The sequence below is a fragment of the Prionailurus viverrinus genome, chromosome B4 (genome assembly GCF_022837055.1).
Source record: "Prionailurus viverrinus isolate Anna chromosome B4, UM_Priviv_1.0, whole genome shotgun sequence".
Taxonomy (NCBI): Eukaryota; Metazoa; Chordata; class Mammalia; order Carnivora; family Felidae; genus Prionailurus; species Prionailurus viverrinus.
Window position 1 is genome coordinate 99,858,535 of NC_062567.1, and position 14,751 is coordinate 99,873,285.

At 35.8% G+C, this 14,751-nt stretch overlaps 1 protein-coding gene across 1 annotated transcript in view; it reads left to right on the plus strand.

Annotated features, from left to right (window-relative positions):
- SYT1 (synaptotagmin 1) overlaps positions 1-14,751 on the plus strand; it is a 555,677-nt gene that overhangs the window by 407,968 nt on the left and 132,958 nt on the right. The window contains exons 7-8 of the mRNA XM_047865729.1: positions 1,392-1,559; positions 4,750-4,917. Coding sequence (XP_047721685.1) covers positions 1,392-1,559; positions 4,750-4,917 — 336 coding nt within the window. The remainder of the gene's footprint in view (positions 1-1,391; positions 1,560-4,749; positions 4,918-14,751) is intronic.

Below are 14,751 nucleotides of genomic sequence, written 5' to 3' on the forward strand. Positions count from 1 at the left end.
CCTCTTTCTCTGTTCCTCCCTGGCTCACTCGCTCTCTAAATAAATAAACATCAAAATTTTTTTACAAAGTGAGGAGGAAATAGAATCTTGCTTATTCACATTGCTACCTAAAGGCAAATTCCAAATACCAACTTGGCAAACCAAGAGACAAACCATTTGCTTTACTCATCATGTCTTTATAACCTGATGTCTATTTTAGCTGTTCTTTGACCATCTGTTTATGTTTTGCATATGTACAATCCAGCACTCTTATTGCTACTGTTGTATGATGCTGTCACAAATATATTGAGCACTAAAACGGAAACAACAATCATCCAGAGTATGGGTCCCAGTTAAAAACTGAGCCAACTAGCCAAAGTGTCCTTACCAACACAGTGGGTCAATTTTACGGAAAATGAATGTGACTTTTTTTTTTTTTAAAGGAAGTGAATTGGCTAAAAAGTCAGACTCAAATTTTCAGGCCTGATGTGTAAAGCCATAATGTAATTGTATTTATGGACAAGGGTCTATTTTTGTTTTCCATGTGGGTCTAAACCAGTCTGTTGATACAAAATGTCTGATGACAACACCTCTAGAATCATCCGCTCACACCTTTTATTCTCTTTGCAAAAACATGAACAATGCCAGCTACACTCCCATTCATAGTAATACAAGAATTTATCACTGAAAAAAAGACATGGAGAAATCTCTGCATTTGAAAAAAAAATCAGAAACTTGGTCACTTAAAACATTAAAAATCATATCTGTAATCTTGCTTTCATTTATGTGAAGCTGAGATTATATTCTTTGACTCCATGTCCTATATTTAAACAGAATAAATGATTTTACTGTAAGTTAAAATAAAAAGTAGGCAGCATACATATAAAGGTCAAATATGATAGAAACTTGCACGTCTTATTTTTATCTCAAAATGCTACCCAATTTCTAAGAAATTTCTACTGCGCTGGTCTGAAGCTTTGAGTTTAGTATAAAAATTTCCTACTTCATAATTACAGACTTGTTATTGTTTAACAATTTATTTCCATTTACAAATCATGCCCTGGAAAAAAAATAATAATGCACAAGGGCTTTTAGCAACTGGAAAGTTATTTGATTGCAGCCCTTTTGCAAATATGAATTCCATATTTAACTGTAATCAGCAACCTTTTAAAAGCCTCTTTTGTGTTTGAAACCAGGCTTCCCAGAGCCTGCATCTGTCATAATTGGGTTTCTGAAGTCTATATGGCTTGCTTCATTTGCCTTCTGGGTTTAGATTCATAAGAGAAATAAATAAAAGTTTATTAAAAGCAAAGAGGAAGAGGGAGAGAGATCACAATATGCAATATCGTGAACAATCTTTTCTAAAATGTCCACCAATGTTTGTGTTTGCTTTATTCTGTCTCTCTTTCCAGCTGCTGGTAGGGATTATCCAGGCTGCTGAGCTGCCTGCCTTAGACATGGGAGGCACGTCTGACCCCTATGTTAAAGTGTTTCTGCTGCCCGATAAAAAGAAGAAATTTGAGACAAAAGTCCACCGAAAGACCCTTAATCCTGTCTTCAACGAGCAATTTACTTTCAAGGTACTTTTTTCTGTACTTACTAATAACTTTTCCTCTGTGGTTTTAAGACCCATCTCATCCTGACACATACGTAGAAATGCACATGACCACTTATTCAGAGGTTCAAGGATGAGTCTATTCAGAATATTTAAAATTCTTATCTTCATTCCAGTGAGGATTCTGCACTGTGTTTAGATTTGGTTAAAGTAGGATTCAGCTTGGCCATCTCAGAACAGAATACAGACTGGAGTATAATGGGGATGTCAATCACATCCAAAAAAGGAAAATCAACATCAAGTGAGCCAATAGACTTGAACATTTCCCCCTCTCTTGAATAAAGACAAAAGAGCAATGAAATTGTTATTTTCCTAAGTCTCTAAGTTCCCAAAATTAAGTTACAATCACAGAATAAAGTAAGCTGTGTTCCACTGTTTAAATGATACAAATAGGTTTTACCCTCATTGCAGAATTCTGTGTGTACAGGGGCAATCTAAGCACTTAAAGGCCATTCTGAACCTATCACTAACAAGAATACAAACCTATTGTTTTTCTGCATTTCTAGCATTTTCCTTTAACTCTAGGCTCTTCCCTAGCGCTCTGAATCTTGCTGAGACACCTCAGTTGACAATAATAAAGAGAGATTCTGGCCATAAAATAACTGACAGGAAAACGTACCCTGCAGGCCTCAGGCATCTCTACACATACAGCTCTGTAGCTCATGTCTTAAAGTCACGCATAAAAGCACTTCTTTGGTAACTATCTTTAATATGTGAAAAAAATTGTAAAATGCATTACTTAAAATAATACATTTCTGAAAAATGAAAGGTCTGTGAGTTTGCCAGCAGGTAGATTCAACATCACTCATCTATCAGCCAGCCTTAGCGATAGCATGTGCCTCATGCAAGCAAATACTATGGTGCGAAATAAAATGGATGCAACTAAGGGCAGGAGTCATTTTCTCGAGCCTGGTTTCCAGTTTTGTAAGAGAGCAATGTCTTTGTATTCACTCTGAAATTTCAGATTTTGTGACGAAAATCTCCAAAGTATTGTCAGTAATCTTATCTAAAACCTACACTTTTTTATACCCCGATAGTTCATTTAGAGTAGTAATAAAAAGATTCTGGAACTACTCAGCCTATGAATAACATCACTATGGTCAATATACCACAAAGCATAGAATGAAGATAAAACTAATAAAATATTGCAAATGGTAATGACAATCATTCTGTTTGGCTATGTATTAATTTTCATTTAGGTCAGGAGTTACTGACCACAATTTAAGATTTCTTAAATTATTTGAAATACTATGGTGTCTGAGTTATCTGTGTATTATTTCAAAAAAATGTATTTCTAAAATTTTATTAGTAATTTCTGTGGCTTCAAAAGGTTTAATTACTGAAATTTTTTAACTGCCTATAAAATTTCATCAGGTTCTATTTTATTTCAAGAATGCTGACAAAGCCATAAATCAATCCAAAGTGTGATATATTTTGATACACTTAGAACTATGCTGTTGTTTCCAGAGAACTGGTTAATTTCTCCAGGAGACATTGTAGATTATGCATCTTGAAATGCCAACAGGCAAGATGATGGAAGAACCGAAGCATAATAGTTTAAAGAGAATAGGCTTTAAAACTGAGTTCAAATCCACTTCACATGAACGTGACATGCCCTGACCTAAATGCTTCTTTTCGTCCAAACTCCCACCTGAAGGAGTTACTAATCATTCAAATAATAAGTATGTAAGTGCCGACTGTACCTAACATGTATTCATTCAGCCTTCCACTGCTCTGTGAAGTAGGTCTTAGTATTAACACTATTTGATAGGCGAAATGTGTGAGGTGTATTTGCTTGCTCCAGGCCCTTCAGCCGGAAAGTGGGAAAACCCAGGCCTGGGCCTGTCTGACCCCAAGCCTAGGTTTTTTTTTTTTATGTTATTTCAGTAGAATCACAAAAAAATCCAGAGTAATTTCAGAAATAAGACGAAATATTTACCCCTACTCTAAAATTCATTTCTTCCTTTGAAATTCAGCTGTTTTGCAGGGTTTTTTGTTTTCTTCTAAAATGGAAAAGGCATGGTTCCTCCATTTTAGTCAAAGTATTTTAATCAGATGCTAAATAGATGACAAATAAGTGAGAAAAAAAGCCAAACTTTTGATAAACTAAAATTTCCTATACGTATATGGTCAAATACACTTCCTTCTCCTTCCCTTAATATGCAAAGCTCATTGAGAAATGTTTGATGGAGCTCAGACAACCATTTGTACTGACAAAAATTGATCAAACCTTCAATACAAGTCCAAACAATTTCTTAATTAGGCATTTCTACCCAGTTACTGAAGTGTAGCTTCCTTAGAATGCACTACTTCCCCTGAATATTAACAATGTCACCAGTAAAAATCCCAGCCCACAGCATCTGTCCCAAATATATCTGAACAGCTGGAGAACCCATCAGCTCTTGGCCTTTTGCCACCATTCATCCTAACAAGTGTCATACCTAAGAATGAACCTCAAGATCTTTATAATGCATCTCTGATATTCAGAACATTAATTTTCTAGTCAGTTCTTGTCTATCTGTAAATTGTTTTAGGGAGCGAGGCAACTTGTGAATTTCATTTAAATCCTTTCTGACTCCTAGCATATCTTTTACATAAATCACTGCTCCATTAAATTGTAGCATCCAAATGGCTTGAAAGACTTAGTGGGACTTTGGAAGCAAGTTTTCCACCCTAAGTTATACTCTTACAATATAAATGATCATAACAATAACACAATATCCTACAAGTAAAACCTACATGGTCAAGTGCAATACATCTTAGTTTATTCTTGTATTAAACAAATTCCCACCGGAAGGAGGTACTAATCATTCAAACGATACATATTTAAGTGCCTACTATGTGCCAACACTGCTAAATCTTAAAGTGTTTATAGCATGACTAATAGTCATCAATCAATATCAATAATACTAATTATTAGTCAATCAATAATACTAATAGCTTTTAGAACTTTAGGATAAAGCGATAACTGACTATGGTAAGTCCCTCATTTCTCCCAGTTTAAGCCTCAAGCAGTGATTCAAATGAATTCATTTTTAAAAGGCACCATTATCTCCCTGTTTTGCTTATCCAACATATATATTACAATTAAACACTATAAAAAGTAACATTTTAAATTTGTGACCAGATTTTTATCCTCATCTCTTTTTATTAAGGTGCCGTACTCAGAACTGGGTGGCAAAACCTTGGTGATGGCTGTATATGATTTCGATCGTTTCTCCAAGCATGACATCATTGGGGAATTTAAAGTCCCCATGAACACAGTGGATTTCGGTCACATAACTGAGGAGTGGCGTGACCTGCAAAGTGCGGAGAAGGAAGAGGTAAGGGAAACATTAGCATTTCTAATCAGACAAGCTGTGCTCGCCAGTTGCTGTTCACATAATAACCTATTGAGAGATGCTCTCTACAAAGGATAACGTGGGCCTCCAGCTGCTGACAGCTGGTAAAATAGGGTTAAGGGATTGCATAACCTCATTACAAAGTATACTGGTCTTCTGGGTCTCATTTGAAAGAAACGAGAAAGATTCATGCACCATGTCTATAGATAATTCCCTGGACAGACACACATACTCACTATCTGTTTCTGAAAAGCTCACAAAATGCCAGACACGTACATATCTACTTTTTTAAAAGGACAGTGAAAAATCATCACATTCTTTGTATTTTTCAGCAATAATTTTGCATTTTCTACATAGGTTATGTAGCTATTGAACAGAAATAAAATAGCACTTTTCCCTTGATTATTTCTGCATATCACAGACCGTTCATTGTTTCTTCTACAGATATCAGAGTATGATGGGTGGAACATCAAATATAATTCACAAAGGCGGATATTAAATCCATTTTTTAAATAAGTCACATTATTATAGTACTCTTCACATTGTTTTTTCCCCAGTTTTAATAGTTCAGCACAGGACTTTTCTGTGATTTAAAAGGAAAGTTCAATATCTTTAGTGCATTTAAACTACATAATAATCAATTCTATTTGATTATGCTATGCCTGCCTGGCACTGGCGTTTTTCTGTGCAAATGTCTCAACAGGCCAATATCACAAAGGCAAACAACTCTAGCTTCTCTGAATTCCTAAGGCAGCTCAATTTCTAGCTATTTTTTGGATCCTGACAATCCCTTGGGTTTATAATCACTCAGGGGATTGCCAACAGCCTCCATCATTCAGGATCCCTAGGATTCTGTAAGGCGTGATCACTTTGGGGCCACCCAGGAGATCAAAAAGAGTGGCCCAAGTCTTCAACACATTCAATCAAGCCTATCACCTGGGAATCCTCACAGCCTATGGTTTTCTCTGACCAGTGAAACTTAGTGAGGTTTTAGAACAGATTTGCTGATTGCTGTTTTGAAATTGAATCTTACTAGTGCTCTAAATTTGTCTGTAAAAAAGGAATAAAAATTATCCGAGTTAAGCTCTCCTTTCCTTTTGGAAAGAATATACATAACTTAACCAAATGCGTTAGTCAAACTTAGACTCTTGGATACTGAAACAGATTTAGCCCCACCGTGGATACTCAAAACCCATCCGAGGATAATATTGAGTTTTTACATTTTGTTATTTTTGTAAGTAGTTCTTCTTTATGAGTGAATATCAATGTTAAATCCAACATCTGTCTGAAAATAATATGATCATGTTTCTAAATTTTTAACAAAGTAATGAGCTGTTTCATTGAATTTTTATGTTTTATTGAAATGTTTTCCTTTGTAAATTCCTTGCAACTGGGGTGCAAAGTGGGACCATGACAAATATTTATTAACTGAAAGGTTTTTATTAGTTGACTGGTTAATCGTTAGCTTGTTAGTTGAGTATCAAAATATGACCCACTCATGCTTCACAATGGCTACCTGCCCAGAGTGTATGGTTCATACTTCTCACCTTCATCTGGTAACTATAAAGTGGTATGGGATTCATACCTCACTGGGTTTCTGAAAAGTTTTCAAGTATTTGTGCCTGAGTTAAGAAAATGTAAGCCATCAAGCACTTTTTCCTTTCTCAAAAACTCTTTGAATGTGGGCAGAGTTTGAATGTCGACAGTAAGCTGATAGGTTTGACTCTGGAATCTAAGAGTAGATAGACTGTCCAAAAAGAATCACATTTTTTTTCTTCTCACCCCCTTACTTGCCCTCTCCTATCTCTGTCTTCTATTTCTTTCTTCTTCTTCCAGGTCTTCTCTCCCTATCTCAAACCTTTGTAGCCCAACTCATTCAAAAATACTGTTTGAGTATTTACCGTAAATTGCTACATTTCTGGGACTGTGTAGGTACTCAAGAAAGTAAAAAGGGTAGACACTGCTTCTGCTTTCATTGCATACAGTGCAGTCTAATTCTCCTTCTTCACACCAATCTTTGCCTGGCTTACTGTCACTGAGACTGGTTTCTGGAAAAAGTCCCGTCTTTAAGATCAAACACTCCTGGGTTTCATTTCCGACAAGTCCATTCACTAGCTCAGAGAACTTGGTCACATCACTTAAGCTCTCTAAAATTCAGGGTTTTTTTCTTCTTTAGAAAGTGGTTTAACATTATCTACCCTTTGTCTTACAGACTGACTAGGATAGAGTGTAAAATACCTAATACAGAGCCTGGTATGTGGTAAATGTTCAATAAGCAAGAGATCTCCCATTCTCTCTTCTTGGCCAATCTTGTTTGGGTTCTCTTTCACTTCATGCTTTTACCTCCCTCTTTGTTCTAGCCTTTTCCCTATATCCAAATCCACTTCTCTCTTCTTTTCCTCACCACCATTCTATTTACTGAATGTCCCTGGAGTTTTTAATGGGAAGTAACTCTATAACTACCTTCTTAAACTCTAGAGCCATTCCTCTTGGATACCTACTTGGGAATAGTAATTTTCAGTTTTCAGTTGAGTGGCTCTTTCCTTTCATCATGATATAAGCAGCCTCATAAAACAGGTGTCTAGTTTACAACCTATCTCTGGATGACTAGAACCAGGTATAAACTGTCTCATAATAAATGAAGATCCAATTACATTTTTCATCTGAAGAATTACTTATTCTCACTGATATAGGCTCTAGTTTTTCATGCTACTGTCCATTAACTGCAGGAAATTATAGTTGTGTAAATAAATTGAAGTCTCAGATTGACTTTGCTTCTCACAATTTTAAAGATATTGTTTTTCCATTTTACATGAACAATTCCGTTCATGATTTTTATTTCCTTTTCATCTAACAGTGTAATATTTAATGTCATAAGGAATGAAAGACATAAAGGAAAGTGGAAAAAAGGAATTCAAGATATAGCTTTGGAATCTAGAAACTGAAATCATGGTCGTCTGTTCACTTGGTTGACACTTGGATTTAAATAGGTTAAATCCCACCCACTTAGATCCAACCTTGTGATTTCGATCAAATGGGGTAGGGCGTTGTCACCCAAAAGTTGAATAATATAAAAGTCATAAGATGATGAAGGAATTATGTAAGTTACAAATTATGTTATTTTAGTGATCAACTAAATCTGCAAGCAGTTTAGAAGGAAGAAAGGGAAGAAGCCTTATCTGAAAGTTACTAAGCGCATGTTGAAAACGTAAGGTGTGTGAAAGAGATAAGCTATGGCAGGAAGAGCCCTAACAAGTGCAGAGCTCCCACTGTTAGATTCTAGCCCCTGAAGAAACATCTCTGGATGACTTTCCATTCCAACTTGTTAACTTTCTCTGACACAATCATAGCCACCTCCTAACAGAGGAAGATGGAATTTGACTTTACAGTCTACTAGACTTTTGTGTTCCTTTTGTTTCTTTAAATCAGAAATGTATATCCTCTGAGTTGAGAGATGGTAACATATAAAACTTTTCCTTATTTTCCCTTTTTGATATAGGGCCTCAAAAATCAGCTTTTGGCAAAAGGTTTTCAATTACCCATTTGCAAAATGTTTCTAATATGTATAACCCCAGGCTATGTTTTCAAGATAGTCTTTTCTTTTAACTTACTTATTTTGAGGGGGAGGGGAGAGAGAGAGGCGGGAGGGGGGGGGGGGAGAGGGGGAGGAGAGACAAAGGAGGAGGGGGGAGAGAGAGGGGAGGGGGAAGAGGGAGAGAGAGGGAGAGACAGCGCACAGGCGGGAGAGGGGCAGAGAGAGAGAAGGAGAGAAAAAGTCCCGGGCAGGCTTCGTGCTGTCAGTGCAGAGCCCAACTCAGGGCTCCATTTCACTAACCATGAGATCGTGACCTGAACCAAAATCAAGAGTTGGACACTTAACTGACTGAGCCACCCAGGTGCCCTGAGATTGTCTTATTTTTAATTATTCAATAAAATATTTATGCCAGCCACAAGTCAAACCTGAAACTAACCTTCATACTTTTAGAATAGTCCATTAATTTTATACATCTGCTTAATTACTTCAAATGTTAAAATCAATGGCTAGAATTCCATTTTTTTTTTTAATTTTATGATTTTATAAATTGTCTCAGTGCTGCACCCTAGCATCAGGTACATCTTTAAATCACTTAGACCTTTTTTATTTTAGCATTTTGTTCTAATTTTTTAATGTATTTTAACCCCCATGGCTTCCACTACTACTTTTTATCTCTAAAGACAGCATATACTATATAAGAAATATATACTACCAGAAAACAACTAAATCTTTTTTTGACTTTTGAGTAAGTCTGTCTTATGACTTTACCAGTACTGTTTTTGTCTCCATTAGAGAATAAGTCTATCATTTCTGCTTTGTGTAGAATTTGTTAACGAGTGATTTTTAAATGAGATTCTGTAATCCAGTGCAAATGGAGAAAAAATTGATTGCTGAATTAAAGCAAGTCGGGACATAATTTAATTAGTACCCAAGCAGAAAGGAAGAGAAACTACTTTAGTGCCTTAATAGAAAATCAATTTTGCAACAAAATTTCACATTTTTAAGCCTAATTAGGAAAACATTTACTTCACAGAAAAGCATTTGGAGAATACATATTCATTCAAATGGCAAAAGTTTTTCAGCCTCCACTGGTCAATTACTTGATACGTCTTTGGAATGGGTTAAAGTCATTACTCCTTAGGACATCTTTGATGTCCAAAGATCATAAAAGAACTGATGCTTTTTCTAAGTATACTTAGCAGTCAGATGGTAACTCATGCCCTCCGAGAATCTCTGCGCAACAAATCAATGCCCCAAATGGAAATCCTCACAAAAGGTTAACTGGTGGTATTTTAAAAACAGATGCCAATAAGAACCCTTCCTGTCGTTCACAATCTCTCACATTAGAGAAATCCAACAAAGACACTTATATCGATCCCCACATTCCAGGAAGTTCCACTTATTTCTATTTACTTGTTCATTGTCTGTCTTCCCCGGCTAGACTGTAAGCTTCAAGTGCAGCAGTAGCCATATTTATTGTTCCCCCCCCATGAAACCAAGTTTAATCACAGGAGGCAAGCACACAGGTGTGCAAAAAAATTTTTTTTAATATTTTTGATTGAAGAAATGGGGCAAGGTGTGTATTAAACTGTGGGGGGTTTCAAAATTCCCCCTTTAAAGTCTATGTTAATAATTGTAATTGTGTTATTTTATAAATGAGGTCTTAGGTATTCTCAAAATCTATCAACAAAACATCCTCGTATTAAATGATTAAAATGGTTTAATATCTTTTGGGGTATTTTGGTCTGTTGCTTTGAAAAAAAGGAAGTATAGATGCTTATCAAATCCACTGTTATTACTGTTTGTTAATGGACATGAAAATGGTGATAGTTGTTTTTGTTGTTGTTAAAGCTTATTCAGTTATCTCATTCTTCTCTGTAACTTTTGCTTTTCAATTTTTTATTTAAATTCTTAGCGAACATACAGTGTAATATTGTCTTCAGGAATAGAATTGGTCTTTCTCTGATTAACTTATTTCCCTTAGCATAATACTTTCTAGCTCTATCCGCACTGTTGCAAATGACAAGATTTTATTCTTGTTGGTGGCTGAATAATATTCTATTATATGTATGTACATACACTACATCTTCTTTAGCCGTTCATCAGTCAGTAGTCATTTGGGCTCTTTCCATAGTTTGGCTATTGTTGATAATGCTGCTATAAACATGGGGGTGCATGTACCCCTTTGAATCTGTATTTTTGTATCCTTTGGGTAAATACCTAGCAGCACAATTGCTGGATCATAGGGTAGTTCCATTTTTAGTTTTTGAGAAACCTCCTTACTGCTCTCCAGAACAGCTGCACCAGTTTGCATTCCCACCAACAGTGCAAGTGGGTTCGCCTTTCTCCACATCTTCGCCAACACCTGTTGTTTCTTATGTTGTTAATTTTAGCTATTCTGACAGGTGTGAGATGATATCACAGTTTTGATTTCTTTTTTCCTGATGAGTAATGTTAGCATTTTTTCATGTGCCTTTCTCTGTAACCTTCTCACCTGGTTTCCATGACACACAGAGAGCTTGCAGTTTAGCTTAGTCTAACTTTATCTAGTTAGGATTTAGTTCAAGCTGTAAGGTAAGTCTCTGTTTGCAACATGGAAATTTACCCAGAAGGAGGTGGAAAAGAATCAGCTTCAAGGAGAATTCCAAGAATATGAACAAATACCTATGTTTATCATAGAGTATTTATTGCTAGTCAGGTCTATAGGTAATAGATATGATAGAGTGGTACTTAGTTGTCTTATAATACATTAAGACCATGATACAATTTAGTGCAGTTAGTATATATATGTTCATTTTATGGGACTTGGAACATAATAATTCCATCTAAACTAGTACAGAAATAGAGTTGCCTTTGATTTTTGATATGTTTTTGGGTGTAGCTATGGTTTACTTGATTTTCAATCTTTGGTCAGAATTCCCATCACCAATTATAACTGCATTGTTATGTATATAAGTTATGTTATGTATAAGTATTGCCTGTTTCATGATGTGGGTTCTAAGAACATCATAGGAAAAAAGCAAACAAATAACTTGAAATATCCCTCTAGTGTGTAGGGTATAATTTGGCTGCCTTTCTAGTTAAAAAGACTTTTCATGCGCAAATGGATGAAACCAAATTCTCACTTCACTGAGTTCCTAAATGAAAATTTAATATCATTTTACTTTCATTGTAAATTCTCTAGAAAACTAAATTTAGAGTCTAAAGAATTAAATTAGGGGAGAGAGACTCTGGTTATTTTCACAATACCCTTTCATGACCTTCCATTGTCACATACTTTAACCTACTGAGTTACCCCTCTCCTTCACAGCTCTAACCACCCAGAGGCCTGTGTTCCCAGCCAAAATTCACCTTCATTAACACGTACTTTAACTTCTCTTCTGAAGCGATAAACACAAATAATAAAAGCTTTCTTTTACTGAGTGTCTGCTGAGTGCCAACAAAAATAATTTTCACAACACTCCTCAGCATTGGCATTATTAGGAGTGAGAAACCTGAAGGCCAGGAAAGTCTAATTTGTCAAAGTTACAACGAAGGCCAGAGCTAAAATTCAAACACAGGTCTGAAAACCACACTCTATTTAACCATGCCATCTTCGTTAAACAATCTTTCCCAGTCTTTTCAGCCTCAAAATGGAGATTAAAACAATTTAAATGCAAAAATCAAAAAACAAAAAAAAAAAAACCCAATTGATGCAAACTAGTTTTTCTCAACTTTAGCTTATTTTTTTCAAAATCTTAACATTTGATCAGTTTGCTTTGACAACTTGCAACTGGTTAAAGTCTGCATATATATTTTCCCTCTCAAATATCATAATACATTACAAATATATGTAACATACCAAAAAAACAACTATGGCATTTTGTTTCTTCTTAATATTTCATAAATAGTCAGCATGAATTCCTACCCAAGATAGAAAGCCCTAAAATGCCAAGGTACTCATTAACACAAACATGTTGTTATTCACTCATGAGTACTGATGAATTTAATGAAGGCAGAGGGATTTTGCTTTCCATTAAAAAAAACTTCTTCATTAAATAGAATATAAATTCCCATCCATTCATTTAAAATATACTGAATATCTGTGAAATTAGTATATAAAAGTATATCATAAAGTATTTAAAACAGAAAATTAAGACTCACACATGGAAAGTGGCAATAATAGCAACAGAAATTTACAGTGCAAAATAACAAAAGCTTCAGGAAGAACCAAGTAAGAAGTAGAAATTTCAAATGTACCAATGTTTTATTAAAGCAAGAAGAAAAGGCATAGAGAGGGAGGCTCCACTGAAGACTTGAAAAAAGTGAACCATCTTTCAAGAGAATTTGAATAGACAGAAAGAAACAGAAGGCCTTCAAGAAATTAAAAGATCAGCAAGGGGCACCTGAATGGCTCAGTCAGTTAAGCATCCAACTCTTGATTTCGGTTCAGGTCATGAGTTCATGGTTGGGATTGATCCCCATGTTGGACTCTGGGCTGACAGCACAGAGCTTGCTGCGGATCCTCTCTCTCCCTCTCTCTCTCTCATGCACATGCATGCATATGCACACCCACGCTCTCTCAAAATAAATAAACTGTAAATTTTAAATAATTGTGAAAGAGATAAGCAAGAGCAAGTTTGCAGAGCTGAGACTGCCAATAACAAGCTTAGCTAAGAGTGGAGGGAGGGCTTAAACAGATACCCTGATATTGAATAAATAAGACTGAATGAAGTATTTTAGTGACAGTTTGTCTCTTAAATATCAGACTGATGAATTGAGACTCAGGACACTAAGTGAAGCTTGTTAGAAATTGTTCTTCCCTAGGACAAGTGTTGGAATATGAAAGCCAGATCCACATCTGTGCCAAATACTCTACTAACTGCTTTTCTCACATGAGCTCTTGTAATTCTTGGGGCAGTCCTATGGGATAACTCTTCATATCCCTATTTCACATATTATAAAATATGATTGGCCCAGTTTCACCCAGAAAATAAGCAAAAGAGCCAAGATTTAGACCCAGATCTGCCTGAATCACAAACCCATTTTCTGTCTACTCTGCCATATTGCCACTCAGCTAACTAAAGCTCCACAAGCACAGGGATACTATATCTCCTTTACCTTCTCATCTACAGGGCCTTCCACTTTGCCTAGAATCTCCAAAGTGCTTGAGTGACTATTAAATATTTTCAAGTGAATTGAACAAATTAGAATGAAATGAGAATTTTCTGTATCAAACATACATTATGAGTTTTACTACCTTCAAGGAAGTCATGTTTGAAGGTACTCCATTATCCCTGTGTACTGCTTATATGGCACACCCAAAATATTTTGAATTCTATTTCCTCTCTCCATAAGTTTCAGCGTACAATGCATTCTTTCCTCCTCAACAGTGGCTTCTTGTCTTCACAAGTTCAATTTTATTGAAATTGCCATAATCTATTTAGAGTATGATCAAATGGAGTAAAATACTTTTACTTACTGTGCTAATTAATATAATAGGGTCTATGTTCTTGCAAGACTTATTTTTTTAATGTTTATTTTGAGACAGAGAGCAAGTCAGGTGGGACAGAGAGGTGGGTGGGGCAGAAGATCTGAAACAGGCTCTGTGCTAACAGCAGAGAGCCCAATGTGGACTTGAACCCACAACCATGAGATCATGACCTGAGCTGAAGTCCATCCAGGCACCCCTGTTCTTTTAAGATTTATATTCTGACTCTGAACGAAATGTTATCAGTGTTAGCCTCATTGTATGGTCTCTCAAATGGACCACTGTGGGAAAAAAATATTGGGGAACAAAGTTCTAACACATCTAATACTAAGGAATCTAACTGTTTTAATAGAAAATGATGTAGGGGGTAGTTTTTCTCTTAACTCAAAGAATATAAGTTTCCAGCTGAATTTTGAATAAAACAGAGCAAAGTGGGTTGGAAGCACAGGTTTTTGAATATAGATTGGGAGAGCAGCAAATGAGGAGTGGGGGTTGAAATGGGAATAAACAGAAAACAAAAAGATGAGAAAAATGACATAGATAAGAGCAGTCTTGCCTACATCAAGTTTATTATTCAAATAGTGAAGAGAGTTTTGAGTGGGAAGCCATGTGATCAATGCAGGGGAAGGTCTTGTTCTGTTGCGTCCTCTGTCTTCCACACATTTGGATCTCTTACAATGTAATCCTTTCTGGGGAGTTCATCATATGTTTCGGAACACTTTTTTTTTTTATTATCTTGTTTGTGAATTCTTCAATGTTTTTACCTTCTGTCTTACTCCTACCTCACTTTGAGCAGGCCAAGTGTTTTTAT